Source organism: Canis lupus, chromosome 24 (assembly GCF_048164855.1).
Source record: "Canis lupus baileyi chromosome 24, mCanLup2.hap1, whole genome shotgun sequence".
Classification (NCBI taxonomy): Eukaryota; Metazoa; Chordata; class Mammalia; order Carnivora; family Canidae; genus Canis; species Canis lupus.
Genome location: NC_132861.1, coordinates 50203788 through 50227848, shown reverse-complemented (window position 1 = coordinate 50227848; position 24061 = coordinate 50203788). Strand labels below are relative to the sequence as shown.

Below are 24061 nucleotides of genomic sequence, written 5' to 3'. Positions count from 1 at the left end.
ATAATTGATTATTTTTTCTAAAAAACTTAAAATTAATCTCCATATATAAAACATAACCCTGAGGTGGATCAAAGGCTTAAATGTGAAAGGCAAATTTTAAAAACATTTGGCAGAATATGTAAGATAATGTCCTTAAGACCTTGTAGTGGAAAAAATAGGACCAAAAATGCAGTCAGAAAAATCTAATCAGAATTATAACCATCTGACCGAGAAAGTTAGGCAAGAGTCATCCTTCTGAAATCACCAGCCATAGAGGTGTCAGTGGAAGGAGATAAATCAAATCTGAAACTGAGTTGTTTTCAAAAGACACAACTATGGATATACTTTTGTAAGTTCCTGTATTTTTCTTTTAAAATGTGTTTTCTAGGGGCTCCTGGGTGGCTCGTGTTTGAGCGTCTGCCTTCAGCTCAGGTCATGATCCTGGGGTCCTGGGATCGAGTCCCACATCGGGCTCCCTGTGAGGACCCTGCTTCTGCCTCTGCCTGTCTCTGCCTCTCTCTCTGTGTCTTATAAATGAATACTTATAAGTATTTAAATAAAATAAGTAAATAAAATCTTTTTAAAAAATGTGTTTTCTAAACTTCCACACAGGTTGTATAATGCTTCAAATAGTAAAACAAAACAAAAAATAAAACAAACAAAAAAACCAAGTTTTTTTTTTTTTTTTTTAAAGGATTTAATGGGATCCCTGGGTGGCTCAGCAGTTTAGCACCTGCCTTTGGCCCAGGGCGTGATCCTGGAGTCCCAGGATCGAGTCCCACATTGGACTCCCCGTGTGGAGCCTGCTTCTCCCTCTGCCTGTGTCTCTGCCTCTCTCTCTGCGTCTCTCATGAATAAATAAATAAAACGGGACTCCAGGATCACGCCCTGGGCCAAAGGCAGGCGCTAAACTGCTGAGCCACCCTGGGATCCCCAATAAATAAAATCTTTTTAAAAAAAGGATTCAACAAATACTAAAAGAGTATTTCACATCAAGTAATACTTCCAAGGCTTACAAAACTACTTTAACGTAGTGGGATGTATTAACAACACATCAATAGGTCAAATAAAAAAAGCAGGGACAGCTCGGGTGGCTCAGCAGTTTAGTGCTGCCTTCAGCCCAGGGCCTGACCCTGGAGACCCAGGATCGAGTCCCACGTTGGGCTCCCTGCATAGAGCCTGCTTCTCCCTCTGCCTGTCTCTCTCTCTCTCTGTCTCTCATGAATAAATAAATAAAATCTTAAAAAAAAAAAAGCATATGATCAAAGCAATATCACAGCATTTTTTTTTTTTTTTGAGAGAAAGCATGAGGTGGGGGGTGGAAGTAGGAAAGGGAGAGAGAGAAAATCTTAAGCAGGCTCCACACCCAGCACAAATCCTGACACAGGCTCGATCTCACAATCCTGAGATCATGACCTGAGCCAAATTCAAAAGTCAGACACCCAACAGACTGAGCCACCCAGGCACCCATATAAGACCCTTTCTTAATTGGTAAAGACTTTTATATATAAAATAAACAGCTATCCTCATTAGTGATAAAATAGTTAAGGCATTTCCATTAAGTTATCACCACTATTATTTGATGATTTTAAATGTTGCTGCAATGTCAAAAAACAGAAAGCATTATGATACAAATTGGAAATGACTGTATATAGATGTATAAAACAAAAGCATCAACTAAAAGGTAATTAAAATTAAAAATAATAAACCTATACAATTTTCTGAGTGTCTATTAAATGCTTGGCTTTATTCCTATTGATTTATTAACTAGTAATTGTCTCTCAGCAATGAGATGAAGGTACTATTATAACCCTCATTTACAAATGAAGAATCTAAGGTACGGAAAGGTTAAGTAACTTGCCCAAATTTATTCAGCAAGTTACTGATGCAACTCGGAACAGAACCCAAAGCCATAAGCCATCTAGCTACAGAGCCCATTCTCTTAATGAAACTCTACTGCTCCTACAAAATGGTAAGGAAACAGGAGTAAGTGCATGAAAATCAATAACCCATTAATGGCAAATTAAAAAGTACAACGGAAGATTTGATTGGGAATAGGAATCAAGGAAGGAGTTCCACCAGGCTGGGAAAGCTCTGTGGAAATGGCCCTTGACTTTATCACCACTGTGGCTACTGTACACTACAGAACCCCTGGCACACAGCACACCTACTGAATTTGGGAAACCTACCTATAATTAGTAGAAGAATCATAAATTGAAATTTCAGAAACTTGGTACTTCTGGAAATGAGACCTTAAATCAGCCTAAAAGAAAAATAAAAGCTTGTGAAAGGAAGAAAAATAAAAAATATCAAAATGTGAACAATTAATTGATTTTAGAATGAAATTCAGAAAATAAGTCCTGGCATACCTCAGATACTGAAGAGCAGAGACCACCAACATGTATCAAATACCCTTTATCTTTTCGTAAAGGTTCAATATTCTTCATTTCTGCTTGCAGACAAATATAATATACGACCATTATTGTTTAATGTTTTAAAAGAAATGTGAAGACCATTTAAAAAAAAAATCACAAGGCTTCTTACAAAGTTATTACCGAATATCAGAACTAGACTGAAGACCAAGAGCCTAGAGTATAGTTTTTAGGGCCTTAATCATATCATCTTCAAAATAACAAGCTTGGACTGGTTAATATCAAGTCTCTTGTAGTTCAAAAATGGGCCAATAACATCGAGTCAGGATAATCAATTACAACATAACTAAGAAGGTGTCTTTTATTTGTCTTTGGTTCACAGAAGTGCATCCAAGATGCTGGATGCAGAGAGAACCCAAACTGCCCCAGGTTAACACTGGCTGGGGCTTATGTATATTCATTTCTGTCCTGGGGAAACATCACACCAACAAAACCTCTGAGTCAGAAAAACAGCAACAGCAAGTATACAGCCTGTTAACGGCAACGGCACATTAGAAAAAAAAGGGGTGGGGTACAAAACCTGGGGTACAAACACCTGGATTTGCATAGCACTTTTTGGGAACCACAAATATTAGGATTACATATACAGTTTCTTCCATTCTCAGAATGTATTTTCGTGGTGTGCATTTTGAAGAGAACTTGGTCTGAAATCAAAAGGGATTCACTGAATTGAGACTCTTTCAATTTACTGGCAAAACTCATACTTGGTACACAATAAATATTTGTTGAATGAATTCTTAAAGTAGTTTTAATTTATTGGTTTTCTATTTGTATATAATAATGGAGGGCAGCCCTAGTGGCTTAGCGGTTTGACGCTGCCTTCAGCCCAGGGCCTGATCCTGGAGACCCAGGATTGGGTCCCACATCGGACTCCCCGTGTGGAGCCTGCTTCTCCCTCTCCCTGTGTATCTGTCTCTCTCTCTCTCTGTGTCTCTCATGAATAAATAAATAAATAAAATCTTAAAAAAAACTAATGGGATAGTTGTAATTTTTGGTTTTTTTTCACTCAATAATAATAGCCTAACATCTCCTGAATGCCCCTCATTACTGCAGGCATTATTTACACAAGAAAAAAGCCCAATATAACCATTGCTATCATGTAAAATAAAATGAAAGCATACAGGAATAAAGGAAAGGAAGGTAGCATATATTTAGAAATGATAGAAGGGCAATGATCACAGATATTAGAGGAAATTCCAACCATTATAAGCAATTAAAGACTAAAGATGAAAACATTCCTGAAATAGACCAAATCGTTAAGGGGAAGCAGACCATTTGGATCCCTTGTGCCCATGACAGAAAGTGCTGGCTGCCTGCCAGACACTGGGAGCTGGTTCTGCTCACCATATGTCCCTCTCCTGGGGAATGTCCATCGAGGGCTCAGAGGAAGAGTGTGCCGGGAGGAGCACTTGGGGTGGCCTGGAGTGGCGAGAGAGGTCACGGACCCCTACTGCTAACTAAATCTGGGGTTTAAGCTTTTAGTTTTCTGAAAGAGAAATGAACATTTTAAACTGATTTACTCTCTAGAAAAATTGACCTCTGTCCAATTTCTCATGTTTTGTAATTTTAAAGGAAAGCCACAACAATAAAATATTAAAACAGTTCAGTTTCAAGAATAACACAGAAGATGGTCACAAAATGATCTAGAATAGGATTTTCTTAGTAAATTATTATGAACCAACCTTGTGGAAACTTTGGATCTCCTTTGTCTTTTTCTATTTGAGTTTCTTGTATTCCTGAGAAATCAAGTCCTGTCAGGTTTTCTTTAGCATCAAACCAGTCTTCACTTACTTCTCGGTAACTTTTGCAGTCTGAGAAATTGAACGGAAGTAGCTGTAAATTATGTACCATGTTACTCTGTGAGAAGTTATCTAAAAAGCTTCTCAGAATGAATCACTATGATGACAATTACTAGTTTTATGTAAAAATAAATATCAGCCAAGTATAAACTAAGCATAAAGATTCTTTGAGAAGGGTTTTTTTTTCCTACTCCCTGAATAAAAAATACTATTCTGAGTAATCTGCTTCTCAGTTTTAATAAACAGATTCCTAGCTTATTATAAGCCTTACTTTTCTGATTTTTAAATTATCCTTTACTGATGAAGAGACACATTTTTATAAACAGAATAATAGTAAACACCTTTAAAAAGGGATTCATCAGTACTGTAGCTCTATTTCATTAAAAAACAAATTAATAATCTTTTGGGAATGATTATAATCTCTTCCCATAGAGGACTAAGTGAAAACAAAGGATAATTTACATAGATACAAACTGGACAGAGGAAAGAATTTTTAGTTTGGAAAACATGAACCAGAAGAATAAATCTGTATTATTATTTAACATTACCAAATATATTAAGTAATCTTATAGAGGTTAAGTAGATATAGTAAGAACATACTTAACATTCATAATCAGAATGATGCCATCCAGTCAATTAAAAATATTTATTTTGATTTAATCACTGGGCACTAGGACTATTTTAAACTTTGCTATTTGTTTTTGGGCAATGATAGAGGACTTATATCTTCACACTGACCTTTGTCATCGAGTTTCAGCTGACTAAAGTCTATATTTATGTCACCATTTTTTAAACCATCTTCCTTGGGTGATGCATCCTGTTTAGGAGGACTCTTGTCAGACAGTAAGGACATCTGAGGATTAAAATAAAAACAACAACAGTAAACACGGACCAACAGTTACTGCACTGTTACTCTGTGGCAGGCACTCTTCACTACATTGTTCAGTCCTCACAACAATGAAGGCAACCAGAGCAAAATCATTCTCTGTAGGTGAGCAACTCAAAGTGAATAACTTGCTCCTTTCCTTTATGTCAGCCACACTTAACGAGAATAAGGATTTGAACCTGGCCTGTGTACAGTGACTGTATGCCAACACTATATTATTTAGCAAAGTGTGGCACACATACACTCCGGAAGTACTTAAGATGATTTTCAGAAGTGTACATATAAGTATTTTTCACTTAACAACTAACAATAATATACCTAACAATTAAGAGTAATATACTTATTTTTTTTTTTTTTAAGAGTAATATACTTAATGTGTGCTTATATATACCTTTTATTTATAAAAAGTAACATTTTTTCCCATATGTAATACTTTTTACACATAATTTAAAAAGGAGAATCATTTAGGGGTGCCTGGAGAATTCAGTCAGTTGAGTGTCTGGCTCTTGATTTTGGCTCAGGTCACGATCTCAGGGTCACGGGACTGAGCCTGTGTCAGGCTCCACATTCAGCAGGGAGTCTGCTTGAGATTCTCTCTCTCCCTCTGCCCCACCCCCATCCTCCACTCCAGTGCACTCTCCCTAAAATAAATGAATAAATCTTTTTTTAAAAAGAAAATTACAAAGCAAATAATGTTATAGGTTATATATGGCTATAGGAAACTGTGAAGATGGTACACAAGTAGTTGAAATGTAGCAACATTACCCTATACTATCCTGGTTTTCACACATCATCTGCTAATTTAATGAGTCAGATGTCAACATTTCATCCTAAATTATAATAGGTTTTGTTTTAGAGCCCAAACTAAGATTATATAAAAATTGTTGTATGTGCATCTTGTACTTTTAGAAATAATTGATCTCCCCCAATAAGCAGGTTATCTATCTCATTATTACCTTAGAATGATGAAAAAAATCCTCCAGAACATTACATACTATTAAATGAACAAGTTTTAGCAAATTATGTAAGAAATGTGAGGATATAAAAATCTGGTTTTAGATCTGTTACATCTTTGTGGATAACTGAGTTTTTTTTTTTTTAACATGTAGGACGATGGAATACATGATTTGCTAAAATAATTGACTTTTAATCATTTATTAATTGAAAAGTATATTTGAAATGCATCTTATTATTTAAGACTACTCCAATGGTATAAACTCAGGGTTGAGGCCAAAATCAGAAAACAGAAACGAACTTCAGCTTTTCTACTGCACGGTCTCACCTCAGAATGGAATATAACCTGTGTTTCTATACCGCTTCACAATCTGCACAGTGCCCTCACACAGACTGTCACCGGACACACAATTCCTTAGAGGGTGACAAGAGAGACCAAGAACAGCTACCTATGAGAGGCATTTAAAATTTTTGTCATTTCAATAAAGAAAGAATTAAACCTTTGTCTAAAATGAATGAGGTATTTCTTTACCTCAGGAGATGCAGATAACGACTGACTAGCTTTAAGCACACTGGATCAGCATGTTGGTGGCCCTAGGTCATGGCTGCCTTAGACAGTTCAGGTCTATACCTACTGTCATGGTGAGTCATTAATGTCACGGCCTGTCATCCTCAGAAGTCTCCTGGTTTGATGGGTCACCCTACTGAACATAGACCACTGTCCACTGTTTGATCAGGACATGTTCCTTCTAACCACTTATATCCCTCAAATGGTAGTACACAAAGCCAGCTGAGTGGAAAGAAAGATGTGAGAGCCTCTGAAAATTACGGTTTACTTAAAGCCATAAAATTACATATTTACATCAATGAACTACTTTTAAAAAAATCTCACTTGAGAGAGTGTCTTTTTTAGGCTTGAAGAGACATCAGCATCACATGTACTTGGATTACCTAGTTCAGGATCTGCTCCTGAAAAGCTAAACAGACAAATGTTTCATTAAATAGCTTATCAATGTTCTGAAAAAGGACCAACAGAAAATTTAAAGTTAACTAAATAAAGCAATTTTTAAGAGCTAATGAATTCTACATTAGATGAAACCATAACTTACACATGTGATTCTTCTTTCATCAGCTTGAAAGAGAGAAAAGGGAAGACAAATCCTTTAGTTAAAAATGCATTCTGTGTAAATGGAGTAATATTTTAATTCTAAAACACACACACGTACCGTGGAAGCAAACGCAGACAAGGTCGATAATAACTTTGACTCCACGGCCAGTGGGGGCAGCTCTTCCAGAGGCATGCCTTTGTTTATCTTTTCTTTCAAACTCTCATATCTAACCTTTAAATCTCCCAAAACAGACAGCAGTGCTGGTGCTAATTCCTTCTTAGTAGAATTACTTGGTAAATACCTGTTCAAAAGTCAAGTTTATAAAACTCCTTAGGCACAAGTCATCCATTTAACACATACTGTATTATGTTACATTATATCATATTACATTATACTACATCGCACTACACGCTGAATTCTGACTCTACCAGGTCTTTACAGATTTTTTTCTTTGAAATGTTTAGTAAAAGAAAACCAAAGAAAATGTTCTTCTCGGGGCAGCAGAAGCAGCCCTCAGCATAGAAGCTGGAGAGAATGCGCCAGGATGTCATGCCAACTCTGCAACGGACTCCAACCACACTGGAAATGCCCTGTCGATCTTTCCACTGGATTCACCATCCCAACACATCTTGCTGCCTCCCCATGGAATTAAAATCTCCTGTGTCAGTTAACAAACCCAGTTAACAATCTACCCCTCACTTTGCCTCTTAAAAATAAAAATCAATAAATTTTCTGGTATAAATTTAAAGCTTGTAATAACTTTCTAAGAAGATAGAGGTTTCAAATTAACAGTCACCTATTGACCCCTGCCCTGTTTTCCACTACAAGCCTGTAAATATCAGTGCAGTGGCGGTGACACATCTGATAGTGAACATTTAAGAGGTGCAACTCTGCTTTGATGGCTCTCTGCATGAGTTTCTGACAGCAATTTGATGGCAAATTCTTCTCCGGCTCTTTAGAAAGTCGACATTCCCTTTAAAATAAAAGACTGGATTAGGTAAGATTCCAAATATTTTTCTCTGTTCATGACATGCCTCTCAAAGAGATTTTAAATTTCTTACACTTTCCTGTCAAGTTTAAATCAATTTCTACTAAGATGGAAGGGCTGTAGGAACATATTACATCCTCAGAAAATAAGGATGTCAAGTCAAAGGTAAATATTTCTTTCTAGAAGTCAAGGAAGTGAAACAATTTCCAATTTATACTTTCTTTTATCAGAAAAGGATTCTTTTTTTTTTTAAAGATTGATTGATTTATGATAGACACAGAGAGAGAGAGAGGCAGAGACACGGGCAGAGGGAGAAGCAGGCTCCATGCCAGGAGCCCGACGCGGGACTCGATCCCGGGACTCCAGGATTGCGCCCTGGGCCAAAGGCAGGCGCTAAACCACTGAGCCACCCAGGGATCCCCTCAGAAAAGGATTCTGAAGTACAGAATCAACTTTATCCATAATCAACAGATTTTCAACATAAATCAAGCTTTGGCCAACATATTTTAAAGTTATAAGTGTTCTGGATAGATACGGCTCTTAAATGTATTCTCTTTTTTAAAGATTTTATTTATTTACTTATTTGAGAGAGAGAGAGAGAGAGAACACACATGCATGCAGAAGTGCGAATCAGGGGGAGAGGGGCGGAGGGGGATAGACAGAGAATCTCAAGTAGACTCTGCGATGGGTACCAGCCAACACCGGGCTGGAGCTCATAACCCTGAGATCATGACCTGAACTGAAACCAAGAGTCAGATGCTTAACCGACTGAGCCACCCACATCCCCTGCATTATCTCTTTAATAGAAAATGTACATATGTGTTTCTTAACTGTCCTTATTACAAGCAAATATTTCACTGTTAATATATCAAAAAGACTCAAATCACTATTATTCCTTCAATGTTAATAGCTGTTGGTTAGTAGTTCTTCCCTTGCTACTAGTTGCCACTTCTAGATATTCTCAACACTTCAGCCATAGGAAATCAACTCTTCTACTTAATTTTACAGGACTGGATACCAGATTAAACTCATCAGGAGAATAAAGAATGAGTGAAGGAAAAAGTAAATGGCCTCAGAGCATGAATACTAATTTGGCTAGGTTCTCCATGGATGCAGAGTAAATTACACGATGAAGTAAAATCAAGATTAAAGTACTCCAGTGAAAGTAGCTATTTTACTTCTTCAAATATGTAAGTTTTCTAAAGATGCTATTTTGTTTTGGTCTACAAGGGGATCAAATTATGGAAAATGGAGTATAGATCAGTATAGATTTGGGTTGGATACATAAAAATAAGATGCCATGAGTTTCTGAAGGAATTATTGAGATTGAATCTTAATAATTGAAAAGCTTTAATATTATACATTAGCCTAATATTTATTTGTTGGAAGGCAAATGGCTGAAGCAGATGATCTCTTTTAAGTCCCTTTTAGTTTTATTCCATATGGCTAAACACTCTACACAAAGCAAACTACGGTTTTGATTTTTTTTCCACATGTGTATCTGCAAGTTTCTGCATCTGACTTACGTTTCAGGATGTTTCTTTAAGTCTGTGATAGCAGATGCTTTTCTTAATTCCAGGAAATCCTGGAAAACATGATTTAAAATGAAATTTGAAATAGATGGCAAACATATGTTGTATCTGGAGTTCCAAAATGGTAAAATTTAAAGCCCAATTTCTAATTGACTTGGTGGCAATAGCTGCCACCAAAGAAGGACAGAGTTTGGTAGCAATCTATTCACTTTTCCCTCATCCAGCATCTTCTCACAAAAGCCTTAGAAGCCCCTGTTTTAATTCAACAAACCAAAACATTTGGCTTTACCTTATTTAGAAAATTTCCATTAGGTTTTGAACTGTCAACGGAGAGAGATTTTGTCACAGTCCCTGGTGCATCTTCATTATTCTGACTGTATGACCAATCTGTATTACAAGCAACGCTTCTCTGTTTCTCACTGGGCCATTCACCAGGCCGTTTTTTATTCATCATTGTTATCTCTGTATTGCTTGATGTAGATGCTACAGAAAATCTTGCACTTGTTGCCCTGCTGGTTGTGAAACAAGCCCTAAAATCAGTGCTAACATCCACTGTCTGATTGACTGTGACTGTACGGTTTGCTGCGTCTGTCACTAATTTGGGATGTGTTCCTTCTATATTGTGAAAGCAAGCTTTATTTGTGCTACTGCCATTAGCAACCTTCAGGGAGCTATCTTCTATTGCCTGGTTATCTTTGACTGCAATCCTCGGGAGAGTAACAGAAAAATCTAAGGCTGGATTAGGGGCATTTTGTAGGCTTTTACAGTGTGAATTTCCACAGGCAGAAATTACTGAGTCATCAAAAACAGAGGTCCAGGAAGTTTGACAATCTTTACAAGGTTGGAGTAACATCTGTAAAGCTTTGTCTTGTTGTAGTGTGCTAGAATTTTCAAGGTGGTGTGACTTTTTGTTCTCAACAATTGCATTCCCACAACGATCTTTACTTTCAATTATTTGACATTTCATTTTGCCAGTATACGTTTTAGTTTTTAATGCTTTTTGAGGGTTTAAGAAACTATTCTGAGACTGAGATTCCTGGCTCTCAAGGGGACTACTTCGTAGTACAATTTCATCAAAGACTGTGTGGTACATTAAACTTGTCTCTTGTTCCTTATACATTTCATGCTTTGGTTCGTGATATTCTCTTAACACAACGGAATTCTGAAACTTGGAGCCATGAGGTGCATCTTCTTGTCCATAAGCATCAACTGAATCTAAAGAGATGTTAGAATTACTTTCCAATTTAACATGATTACCTTCTAGATTGCTAGCACATTCAAATTCATAACCTGAATTTTTTAATCCAACAGTTTCCAGATTAGGTATGTTCAATGCTTTTGTTTGGTCAAAAGATAAGTGGGTACTTGTGTATTCTTGCTCTTCCACACTGTGATATTCCTGCTGTGAGTCTTCATCTGTATCATGCTTTTGCACATCTTCAGCAGTTTCTTTATAATCATTGTCTGAAATCTTATAGGTTCTTTCCAAGCCAATTATCTTATTACCTTGATATTCCAAAATATCAAAAAACACCCCTTCTCTTTTCTGCATTTCAGAATCTAATTCTGAATTTAAAGGAATAAGACTTTCACTTAGTTTTGACTCTGAATAATGTATAGAATATGTTTCATTCAAGAAAGCACAGTCAATACTATCCTTGAACTCACTAGCCTGAGAGAGATTACTGTCTCTGTTAGAATCTGGAGTCCCAGTACAAGATGGCTTCAATAAATCCATTTGCTCAGTACTGCTGACGTCTTCGTCATTAGTTATTTGTTCTAGTACCAAGGAATCCCAGTCATCATCGAGAAAAGTCAATTTGGCTTCGTTACAACCATTGGAAGATAATAAATTTTCTTTCTTAGGATCAGAAGGCTCATCTGGTTAAAAAAAGAAGAAAATGTTGACAGCATTAACATTACAGAAGCTAAATATTAGAAAAGACCTGAGACATGATCTAATCAAGTTCTTCCCAATATAGGAATAGATTTACACCATGCATGACAAATATCCCTTATGGTTGCTACTATGGACTAAATTTTGTCCCCCTCAAAATTTCCATGTCAAAGCCTTAACTCCCAGTGTGACAATAACCAGAGATGGGGCCTTCGAGGTATAATCAGGGCTAGATAAGGTCATGGGGATGGGGTCTTCAGGATGGGCTAAGTGCCTCAAGATGGGATAAATGCCAGAGAGCTTACTCTCTCTTTCCATCATGTGAGAATACTGCAAGAAGGTAGCCATCCACAAGCCAGGAAGAGAGCCCTTATGGAGAACGTGACCATGGTGGCACCCTAATCTGGACTTCTAGCCTCCAGAACTGTGAATAAATGAACATATGTTGTTTAAGCCACCCAGTCTATGGTATTTTGTTATGGTAGCCCCATTGACTAAGATAATAGCCAAGATTCTTCTTGAACTCTTTCAATGGCAAGGTGTTAACTATTTATAAGGCAGCTACTCTGTAATCTTTGGGTGCCTCCTAATGACAGCCTTAGGCACTGCAGAGACAAAGAAAAGAAGACAGGCACTGCACCCCAACACTTACAGCTTTCATAAGGGTCACAGATAAGAAAAGGACACTTAAGTACAATACAGTTGAAGAGTGCTGACAGAGTTGTGTTAATGAGGAGGTAATGAGCTTGAGAAGGAGAAACAAACCTCAGAGAAAACTATATTTAAAAAGTGTTTTGAAACAAAATAGTTATTTTAAGCAAATCAAATAGCATACACATAGAAAATTAGCTACATGAAAAAAGATAGAATGTTCAGTAAATTGTAAACTATGCTGGAGTAAAACAGCTCAAAGGAAATGACAGGAGCTATGAACATTATGATGTGTTAAGAGTTTGACTGTTACTCCAAGACAATAACTACTGAAAGCTTCTTGAAAGGATAGTCATGGGAATGGAGTAAGTTTATATGCCCCAGAATAAAGGCTGGAAGGGGAGACTGAGTACAGAAGTGGGACAAGAAGCAGGGACAGGTAGAAAAGCACCATAACTGACAAGACTCAGTAGCTGATTAGGAATGGGAGACCAGGGAAAGAGAATGGCTTTCAAAATTTTTGGACTAAGAACATAATCAGAACCATTTTATATCAAGATCCAGTATATACACAGAAGTGACTGTGACTAAAAATTTTACAAAACAGTAACTACTCTACGACCAATGTATGAATAAATAAATAAAATCCTTAAAAAAAAAGCTGATCACAATCAGCTAAGTTGATTTCATGACTACCACCTGCATGGACATCATTCTGAGATAATGCTAAGGTTTACAACTTGGTATTACAGTGGAAAGGGAATATCTGAAGCTAAAGAGATAGGCACTTCATGAAGAGGAGTAGAGGGAGAGCAAAGGAGGTGAGGGAGGAGATAATGAGGTGTTGGTTCCAAGCAAGTGGAGTCTGAGGTCAAAGATAAACATTCACATGTGAATATCTGATAAACTGTTAAAAATACGGGGTTGGAGCTAAGGCTAGCAGTGCCCGCTTTACTTTTATTAATTTATTTTTTAAAAGATTTTATTTATTAGAGAGAGAGAGAGAGACAGGCAGAGGGAAAAGCAGGCTCCACGCAGGGAGCCCAACATGGGACTTGATCCCTGGTCTCCAGGATCACGCCCTGGGATGAAGACAGTGCTAAACCGCTCGCTGAGCCACTGGGGCTACCCCAGCTTCACTTTAAAATTCAACTATTTTTCTTAGGGATTTGTATAGGAGTTTGTTATGTATTCTGGGTACTAATTCTTTGTTTTTCATATTTAAAATACTAGTGACTTTTTCCCTAGTTTACTGCTTATCTTTTAACTTTTTTTTTTTTTTTTCTTAAAGATTTCATTTATTTACTCATGAGAGACACAAAGAGAGAGGAGGCGGAGACACAGGCAGGGGGAGAAGTAGGCTGCCTGCGGGGAGCCCAAAATCTTATCACACCATGTTTTTTTTTTTTTTTTTAAAGATTTTATTTATTCATGAGAATACACAGAGAGGAGAGAGAGAGAGAGGCAGAGACACAGGCAGAGGGAGAAGCAGGTTCCATGCGGAGAGCCTGATGTGGGACTCAATCCTGGGTCTCCAGGATCAGGCCCTGGGCTGAAGGCAGCGCTAAACTGCTGAGCCACCCGGGCTGCCCCACACCATGGTTTTTAAAGATTAGTCAAGTGGATCAGTCTTTTCTTCTCTGACTTCCGGGTTTTGTCTCTCTGGTCTTCTCTACCACAGATTTATAAAAGTGTTCTTCCATATTTTATTCTAATCCTGTGTGTGTTAAAATCATATATATTCAGGGCAGCCCAGGTGGCTCAGCAGTTTAGTGCCGCCTTCAGCCCAGGGGCCTGATGCTGGAGACCCCGGGTCTAGTCCCTTGTCGGGCTCCCCGCATGGAGCCTGCTTCTCCCTCTGCCTGTGTCTCTGCCTCTCTCTCTCTCTCTCTGCCCCCCTCCTCTCTCTGTGTCTCTCATGAATAAATAAAATCTTTAAAAAAATCCTATATATTCATAAACACAGAAAACTCAGTCATCTTGCTTTCCATGCTCTTGTTAGTTCGTGTCTTCTCATCTATCATTACCACAGAGAAAGAAATTTCAGATTTGGGTGAAGATAAAACATCTACAACTTGGGTAGCAGAGGCCAACCTGCCCATCTTCCACTTAGCACCCTGAAGGCTACCGTACATGCCAGTTCCTAAAGTCCTGGCTGAATAGAGAAACCTGCTCTTCTCGCTCACCTTTTCTTCCCTACATCTCCATTTACCCAAGAAATCCCGTGTAGGCTGCCCATATTCACCAGAAATCACTGGAGTGAGTTTGCCCAATTCAAAACACACTGACTCTTATCACCTAACTAGGAGGAAGGCTTAGAAAATAGCAATGTTGGAGGGGGAAGTAACTAGGTACCAAATCCATTTAGTACCTCTCTCCATCCAGAATAAAGCCCACTGGCCTGGCCCCTCACCTTTCTGGATGTTTTCTCCATTGTATTGGGAGCCTTTACCAGAAGTTATCTCCACCACTGCAGTAGCCTGCATCTCTCAAGGATGTGCAAACTAGAAGAGAGATAAATATCGAACTATTATCATACTTGGTATTACGTTTAAAAAACTATTAGAAAATCAAGAATTTGACAAAATGGCAATTATAATCAGAGATTCTAACATAAGAGGGCTGATAAAACTGGTAGAACATTTGAATAACTTTTGTAAACACATAAACCGACAGCTAAGTAATAGATTATATTAGACAAGGCACCCAGGTTTGGCTTATTATATTAAAAAAATAAAAAATAAACAGATATGGCACATTCTTTAAAAATTTCCAAGGAACACTAAAGGACAAACAATATATTAGGCCATCAAAAAAAGTCTTAATCCAGGGGATCCCTGGGTGGCTCAGCGGTTTAGCACCTGCTTTTGGCCCAAGGCGCGATCCTGCAGTCCCGGGATCGAGTCCCACGTCCGGCTCTCACGTCGGGCTCCCGGCATGGAGCCTGCTTCTCCCTCCTCCTGTGTCTCTGCCTCTCTCTCTCTCTCTCTCTCTCTCTCTCTATGTCTATCATAAATAAATAAATCTTTAAAAAAAAAGTCTTAATCCAAAAAGCAGAGTATTAAGGGCTCAGTGTGACCCACTGATATCAAACCTAGATCAAAAATGTTTCAAAACAAATTATAGACCTATTAAAGCCCATCCATACAATGGAGCATCTCTCAGCAACAAAAGGAACACACTACTGAGGTATGTGATCTTATGGAGTAATCTCAACGAGGGAGCTGAATGAAAGAAGTTGGACAAGAGATCACATATTGACAATTCCATTTAAGTGACATGTGCAGAAAAAGCAAATTTATAGAGATAGAAAGTAGAATAATGATTGCCTCCAGTAGGGGATGGAAAGAGGTGTTTACTGTAAATGACTTTAAGGGATATTACTAGAAGGATTAAAATGTTCTAAAGCTGATTTATGGTGTGATGGTTGCATCACTTGATAAAGTTCCTAAAGTTGCACTGTACATTTGAATGGAGTAAAACATACCTCAATAAAGCTGTTTTTAAAAAGTCACTGACAAGGACTCTTTGAATCCAGCTGCCTCATGAGTTAGTCCAAGCTGGTCACTTAACAGGAAAATCAAGGCACCCCAATGGATATATGCCTGACCCCATAGGAGACCAGCAGAAGAAATGTCTAGCCAACACACAAAATCACTTTGGGCCTTCTGGCTCCTAGTTATCTTTACTGTCTATGCCCCTAAAAAGCTAAGGGTATTGTCAATGAAATTCTGGTGATCAGATATTACAAAGGTTTCTGAGGAGTTTGAAAAGAAATTGATTTTGTTGTAATTCTTAATGAACTATTTCAATTAATGATCCTGAACAAATCATCTAAGTTCACTCACCCTGGGCTACAATGAGAAGACATTACAGTTGACTTTTGAACAACACAGGAGTTAGAGGTGCTGAGCCTTCATGTGTAACTTTGACTCCTTCAAAACTGAACAATAGCCTGCCATTGACAGGCAGCCTTACCAACAACCTAAACAGTTGATGAGCACATATTTTGTATGTTACATGTATTATATTTTATATTCTTAATATTTTTCTAAAAATATGTTATTTATTTATTCATGGGGGAAGGGCAAAGACACAGGCAGAGGGAGAAGCAGGCTCCATGCAGGGAACCTGATGTTGGACTTGATCCCGGGTCTCCAGGATTAGGTCCTGGGCCGGAGGCAGCGCTAAACCGCTAAGCCACCCAAGCTGCCCTATATTTTGTATTTTTTTTTTTAATATTTTGTATTCTTACAATAAAGTAAGGTAGAGGAAAAAAAAAGCCTTATTAAAAATTTAATAAGGGGGGAGCACCTGAATGGCTCAAGTCAGTTAAACGCCCAACTCCTGATTTTGGCTCAGGTCATGATCTCAGGGTCATGAGATGGAGCCACGTGTTGAGCTCCACACTGGATATGGAACCTGCTTAAGATTCTCTCTCTCCTCCCTCTGCCCCTCTCCCCACTTGCTTGCGTGCTCTCTCTCTAAATAAATAAATTCCACAAGGAAAATACATTTATAATAAATAAATAAATAAATAAATAAATAAATAAATAAATAAATTCCACAAGGAAAATACATTTACAGTACTGTATAAAAAAAAATCTGCATTTAAGTGGACCTACACAGCTCAAACCTATGCTGTTCAAGGATCTATTAAATAAGGCAGAGAGCTTACTTCATGGAGACATCCTGTCTGGCTTTGAACCCTGACCTAGCTACTTAATAAACAGCATGAACTTCAACAACTGAAAACAAATTAATGACCATGAGAGCATTTTGGAACATAGTTCCAAAATATATGGGACCAGGCCAAAGTTAAAACCATAAGAAGACAATTTTAGATGCTTGTTAATAATTCTAACTAAATGAGCTAATAAACAGTCAAGAATCTAGAAAAGATCTGAAGTATTTATATCAAAAAAAGAATTAGTTAAAAAAAAAAAGAATTAGTTAAAACAAACGCAGAAGTGACCAACTGAAAAGAATAAAAGAGGTAACTAAAACCAAAAGCTATTCTTTGAAAAAATAAAGTATATAACTATCAGACAAATTTCATTAAGAAAGGACTGAAACAAGTTAGCAGTGAGAAAAGCATCTGAATAAGAGGTTTCTAAAAAGTACTTGTAAAAACATTATACACTTCTGACAAGTGAAAATTTGACAATAGGCAATTTTCTAGGAAAATAGTTTAAATAAAAAACCTCATAGAAAAAGCTGCAGAGAACCACTCATAGAAAAAAATTGAAAAGGCCATCAAAGATCTATCCTATATCAATTCCTATCAAGCCTTCTAAATTTTTATTTGATCTGCATAGGCAGGAAAGTTCTAAGCCAAGTGAACAAAACTCTAACCTGAATCATAAAAACAGCATTCTGGAACCTCAATCAATTTCCAGACATGTGCCAGTTTACAGACTCAGAATCCTCTCAATGAAGGAGAGGCTGGGTCCTCTTGAGGAAGGATCCTAAAATACACTACTAAAAATGAAAACTATTAATCTCTTTTTCCTAGCTTTTCCCAAAAGGTTAGCCTTTTACCAGACTAAGTGTATACTGGGGAAAAGGAAATAATCAGACCACTGGCTCTGAACTGACTCTGATTTTAGTAGATCCAAAATGTCACTGTGGCCCAGCCCTCCAATCAGAGTAGGGACTTATGGAGGTCAGATGATGAATGCACTTTTAGCTCGGGTCTGTTTTGCTGTGGTTCCACAGGGTCTGGGGACCTAGTTTCAGAATGCATCATTGTGAAAGACATACTTAACAGATAGCAGAATCCTCACAATGGTTCCCTGACTGTTATGGTGGAAAAAGCCAAATGGAAGGCATTGGAATTCCCTTTACCTAGAAAATAGTAAATCAAAGAAATATCACATCCCTGAAGGGATTGCAGAGATTAGTGCCTCCACCAAAGACCCTGAAGATGCAAGGGTTGTGATCCCACATCCCATTCAACTCTCATACTTGTGCAGAAGAGAGATGGATCTTGGAGATGACAGATTATCATGAGTTTAAGAAGGTGGTGACTCCAACTGCAGCGCTCAACCAAATGTGGTTTCATTGCCTGAGCAAGATAGCACACCCCATGGTAGCTGGTATGCCGCTACTGATCTGGCAAACATGGTACAGGTAAGTAGGCAGCGAGCCTACCAGAGGGTTCCTGTTGTCTGTTTTCTTACCTTCAGAAATCACAGCCCTATGCTGCCTGTTGTCCAGTTGTTTCATACACATGGCCTAGTTTTCAAGTTGTTTTATGGCAACATGATAAACTCAGTCTCTGTTACTACATTATGGCCAGACTCTTTCATATGCTTGAGAGTATGTTTTCTGACTACAGTAAATTAAGAATAATAAAAAGTATAACATCCCAAACATTTTTTGATAGACACAAAGAGAGACAGACAGAGAAAGAGGTGGGAGAAGGGCAGAGGGGGAGGGAGAGAGGATTCCAACAGCTCCACATCCAGTGCAGAGCCCAACAAAGGGCTCAATCTCACAACCCTGAGAACATGACCTGTGTCAAAATCAAGAGTCAGACACTTAACTGACTGAGCCTCTCAGACGCCCCATAGAAATTAAACAAAACACTTGTAAATAATTCACGTGTAAAAAAAAATCTCACAATGGAAATCAGAAAATATTTTGAACCAACTGACTATGAAAATACAACATATCAAAATCTGTAGTGCTTAGAGAGAAATGTATAGCTTTAAGAGCTTATACCAGAAAGGAAAAAAGATTTAAAATCAATGATTTGTCTTAAGAAACTAGAAAAATTAAAACAAATTAAGCCCGAAGTGGGATGGAAATAAGTAGAGGTAAATGAAACAAAAGTAAATGAATAGATAACAATGAATACTTTCAGATTTTTGAAGATTAACAAACTTTGTAAACACTTCACAGAACATTTAAGAAAAAAGAGCAAACACAATTGCCAATATCATGCATGATAAGAGAAGTATTTCTACAGAATTTACAGACATTAAAGTAATAGAGAACATAATAAACAACATTATCTGATAAATTCTACAAGTCAGGCACAATTTCTTAAAAACCACAACTTTCCAAAATGGATTCAAGAAGAAATAAACAATCTAGATAGTCCCATATCTCTTTAAGAAAATTAAACCCGTAATTAAAAATTTTCCCTCAAAGAAAATTCCAGATGCAGATGATTTTACTAATGAATTCTATCCACCACCTAAGGTAGAAATAAAGGCAGAATTCAGTTTTAACCAAAGTTCTTTAGAAAGGTGAGAAGAGGGAGGACTTCCCAATATGTTTTATAGATCCACCATAATCTTGATACCAAAATCTGAAGCCATTGCAAGATAAAAATTAAAAGACCAACAGCTTTCATGCACATACACTCACATATCCTAAAATAAATTTTTGCAAGGTAAATCTGGCAACATATAAAACTAGTTGGTTACTGACCACAGTAAGAGAGTAAAGAAGAAAAAAATCACACTATTATCCCAAGAGATGCAGAAAAAGAATTTTATAACATTTGTTAAAACTCAGAACCTATTCATGGTAAACACTCTCAGCAAACAAAAAACAGTATGGAATTTCCTCAATCTAATAATGGGTATCTACAAAAACCACAAACTAACTAACTAACTAACTATCTATCTATCTATCTATCAAAAAACTGTATGGCTAACATATTTGATAGTGAAAAATTGAATAATTTCTGTCAAAAACAAGACATTTGTTCTCTTACTGTTTATTTCATGTATAGAGGTCTTAGTACAAAACATAAAAGGCATACAGATTGGAGGAAAAAAATAAAAGTGTCTTTATTCACAGATCATATGATAATGCACAGAGAAAAAAACAAAGAAACTACTACAACTAATAAGTAAACTTAACAAGGTTGAAAAATACAAGGTCAAGTGCATTTCTGTATTCTAGTAACAAACATCAGGAAAATAAAAAATTTAAGTAAGTATCATTTAGAAAAACATCAAAAACATTACAAACTTGGTGTTTAAATGTAATGAGAGTTTCATGTATAGGAGTTTTATGTTGAAAACTACAAAATACTGCTGAAGGAAATTAAGGCAGAACTAAATAAAAGGAGAAATATACCATGTTCACGGATCAAGAGACTCAATACTGTTAAGATCTGTTCTCTACAAATTGAGCTACAGATTGAACACAATCTCAATCAAAATTGCAGAAGGATTTTTTTTTATAGAAGTTGACAAGTTGATCATAAACTTATATGGAAATGTAATGAACCTAGAAAAGCCAAATAATTTAGGAGAAAATTAAATGACATATATTTCAAGACTTATTAATTATAAGGCCACAATATTTGCAGTGTAGTATTTAGGCTAAAAGATTAAGGAACAAATTATAAGAGCCCAGAGAGTAGCTTGATTTTTGAGAAAGGCACTAATTCAGTTCAATGTGGAAAGGAAGGTCGAAGGCATATTCAATAAATGGTCACTTGATGTGATGAGTATTGAGTTATTATACAAGATTGATGAATCACTTAACTCTACCTCTGAAACTAAGAATACACTATATGCTAGCCAATTAAATTTAAATTAAAATAATGGTGTCAACATAGTTAGATTTCTGAAATAAAGAAAAAGTGCCTGGACCCTTCACTTTACATCATATATGACAACAGAAGTGAGATAGATCACATTTCTGAAAGTAAAAATCAACTGTACATTTTCTCAAGAAAATGTACAGTATATTTATGACTTTGAGGGAGGCAAAGATTTCTTAGGTAGAATATGAAAGGCATTAATTAAAAAGTTGTTAATTTGAGCTTCTACAAAAATTTAAAACTTCTCCTCATCAAAAGACACCACTAAATAAGTGAAAAGACAAGCCAAAGACTGGGAGAAAATATCCACAATTTATATATCCAACAGAGGACTCTTACCCCAATTATATAAAGAATGCACTCAAATATATATTTAGAAAAAGATAATAAAAAAGCGATAAAATACTTGGATATTACTTCACACACATATAACACAAGGCATATGGATTGCTCTTAAGCATATGAGAAAGTGTTCAACATCATTAGTCATCAGGGAAATGCAATTTAACTCACCAACATATCACTTCACATTCATTAGAATGTAAAAAAAAAGACTAATAACAGCAAGTGTTGGTGAGGATGTGGACAAACAAGAATTTATAACAACATTGCTAGAGAAAGTGCAAGTTATTAAAACCATTTTTGAAAAACTGTAAGTTTCTAATGATTTTAAACATATACCTACCCTATTATCAAGAAATTACATTCCAGTTTCAGAAATGTATACCCTTCTCTAGAGAATCATTCTTTAAAATATAAGTCATATGCTAGTGTTGAGGGTATAGAGGTGACCAGTCTCTGCTGTTATAAAATATGAGAGACACATTACAAGAAGTGATTTCCAGAAGTGGGGCAGGAGACTACAGAGGGAGCACAAGAGTCTTTCTCAAACTTGTCTGATACAAGAATCACTTAAAATACAGATGCCAGGGCACCTGGGTGGCTCAGTCTGTTAAGCATCCAACTCTTGATTTTGGTCAGGTCACAATGCCAGGGTCATGAGATGGAGCCCTGTATCGAGCTCCCTGCTTAGTGCAGAATCTGCTTGAAGTTCTCTCCTTCACCCTCTGCTCTCTCCCCCACTCTAGAGCAGGTGGGGTGGGGTGATGGAGAGAAGGAGCAGACTCCCCACTGAGCAGGGAGCCCCATGCAGGGCTCAATCCCAGGACACTGGGATCATGACCTGAGCCAAAGGCAGACACTTAACCAACTGAGCCACCCAGGCACCCCATAAATAAATAAATCTTAAAAGAAAAAGACTCCACAGCCTAATTTGGGGCCTAGAAATAATATTCTAAGAAACTTCTACAATCTAGAGATTTGGGAAAACATAAATCGCTATGGGTGATACAAAAAAGACCTACCCTGGGGCGCCTGGGTGGCTCAGTCAGTTGGGTATCAGGTCGTGATCTCATGGGTCATGGAACTGAGCTGTAAGTTGAGCTCCATGTTCATTGGGGAGTCTGCCTGAGATTCTCTCTCTGCCCATCCCCCTTCTCTCTCTCTCTCTCAAATAAATAAATAAATAAATAAATCTTAAAAACAAAAGACCAATCCTGGACTAAAGCTTAGCGAAAGCCTTCCTGAGGAATTGTCATTTAAACTGAGATCTGAAAGATGAGCAAGAGTTTACTGTTATATTGATTATTAAATCAACTTAGTATTGATTTTGATATAAAGAATATAATGTCACACATACACAAATGCATTAGTTTTTAAAACTGAGAGATGTATGTATGTATTTGAGAGATGTATTTAAAAAGCAATTAAAAACTAATATTCTAGCTGAGTAAGAGAAATATAACCTATATTTACATTGAATTTCAAAGATAATTAAGTAGGCAATAATATAGCATGGTTGCATTGATAAAGGTCAGGGAAACCTTATAAAGAAAGTGACATATAAGCTAAATCATGAAGGGCACATAGGGGCCAGCCACTAAGAAAGAGCATCTCAAAGGGGATAGAGCATCTCAAGTTAAAAGAACAAATATGGGATGGCTCAGGTAAAAGATGGATAAAAAGAGAAGACAAGACAACTAGACTTAGTACGTAGAAAAGTGAACTCATTATCATTGATAGTATATTCTCTGAACTAGGAATCAAGGAGAAAGAATACATATATTATTTTGCTTTTGGGTGGGAGGAAATGGAGATGATGAGTTCATCTTATACATAAAAGCTCAAAGTACCTATAACATGTACAAATTGAAATTGATTGATACACAGTTGTGAAGCTTAGGAATAATCTGGACTAGAAGTATTCAATCTCCAATTTAACGTTTCAGAAATTCTTTTTAACTGGGGCATCTCAGTGGCTCAGTGGTTGAGGGTCTGCCTTTGGCTTAGGTTGTGATCCTGGGGTCCTGGAATTGAGTCCTGCATCAGGCTCCCTGCATGGAGCCTGCTTCTCCCTCTGCCTATGTCTCTGCCTCTCTGTGTCTCTCACGAATAAATAAAATCTTTAAAAAATTAATTTTAATAACAAAAAATTTGGCCTAATACCAAAAGCTTAATAGTCTTTCATTATTTATACTTCCCTAAATCTGGCTAGTGGCTGTTAATCTTTGCAGTTACGGAGTTTCCAAAGATTTGATAAAAGTCACACACTCACTTCCCTGAAAACATACCCATACACACACATAACATACACACATAAAGGATTTATGGACTTTTATACTACATCTACAAATTCCTAGTAACTCCTGGCTTAAGGGATTATATTTAAGTCAGTAAAGATCTTACTCTAGGAATTCCAGGTAAACATTTAAAATAAAGAGTAAGATGAAAAGAAAGCTAACTTATCAAAATAACTGACATTCGAATAGATCAGTGGCTTCATATTTTTTGGACCCAGGAAGTCTTCATGTTCTTAAAAAGTATTGGGAACCCAAAGGGGTATTTAAGTGGTCAATATCTAATAATACTTATCACATTAGAGTTAAAATAGAAAGATTTTAAATATTTACCCATAACACTAACAAACCCATTACTTAACATAAGTAACATTTTAAATGTAAAAATGTGTGTTTTCACAAATCTGGTGAAATGAGCATTATTAACATTGTGCAAATCTCTTTAATATCTGTTGTAGTTGGGATGCCTGGGTGGCTCAGTGATGCATCTGCCTTTGGCTCAGGGCATGATCCTGGAGTCCTGGGATCGAGTCCCGCATCGGGCTCCCTGCATGGAACCTACTTCTCTCTCTGCCTGTGTCTCTGCCTCTCTGTGTTATGCATGAATAAAAAAATAAAATCTTTAAAAA

The 24061-nt window shown here is 37.0% G+C and overlaps 1 protein-coding gene and 1 long non-coding RNA gene across 7 annotated transcripts in view; one reads left to right on the top strand and one right to left on the bottom strand.

Annotated features, from left to right (window-relative positions):
• RBM44 (RNA binding motif protein 44) overlaps positions 1–24061 on the bottom strand; it is a 40791-nt gene that overhangs the window by 14337 nt on the left and 2393 nt on the right. For 2 of the 5 annotated variants that reach the window (XM_072796865.1, XM_072796866.1), the window contains exons 2-12: positions 14641–14731; positions 9969–11560; positions 9674–9732; positions 7956–8132; positions 7277–7460; positions 7160–7182; positions 6943–7027; positions 4949–5063; positions 4094–4222; positions 2349–2428; positions 2169–2242 (exon numbers count right to left, since the gene is read on the bottom strand). In XM_072796865.1, coding sequence (XP_072652966.1) covers positions 2169–2242; positions 2349–2428; positions 4094–4222; positions 4949–5063; positions 6943–7027; positions 7160–7182; positions 7277–7460; positions 7956–8132; positions 9674–9732; positions 9969–11560; positions 14641–14713 — 2591 coding nt within the window. In that variant the 5' untranslated portion in view covers positions 14714–14731. Of the gene's footprint in view, positions 1–2168; positions 2243–2348; positions 2429–3755; positions 3898–4093; positions 4223–4948; positions 5064–6942; positions 7028–7159; positions 7183–7276; positions 7461–7955; positions 8133–9673; positions 9733–9968; positions 11561–14640; positions 14732–24061 lie in introns of those variants that run through there. The other 3 variants (XR_012016829.1, XM_072796867.1, XM_072796868.1) reach the window with 3 other exon arrangements.
• The window catches only part of LOC140616283 (uncharacterized), a 49172-nt gene that overhangs the window by 23835 nt on the left and 1276 nt on the right, over positions 1–24061 (top strand). Inside the window, exon 3 of one of the 2 annotated variants that reach the window (XR_012016832.1) lies at positions 368–554. The exons of the other annotated variant lie outside the window; for it this stretch is intronic. This is a non-coding gene — a long non-coding RNA (uncharacterized lncRNA). Of the gene's footprint in view, positions 1–367; positions 555–24061 lie in introns of those variants that run through there. 2 annotated transcript variants of the gene reach the window in all.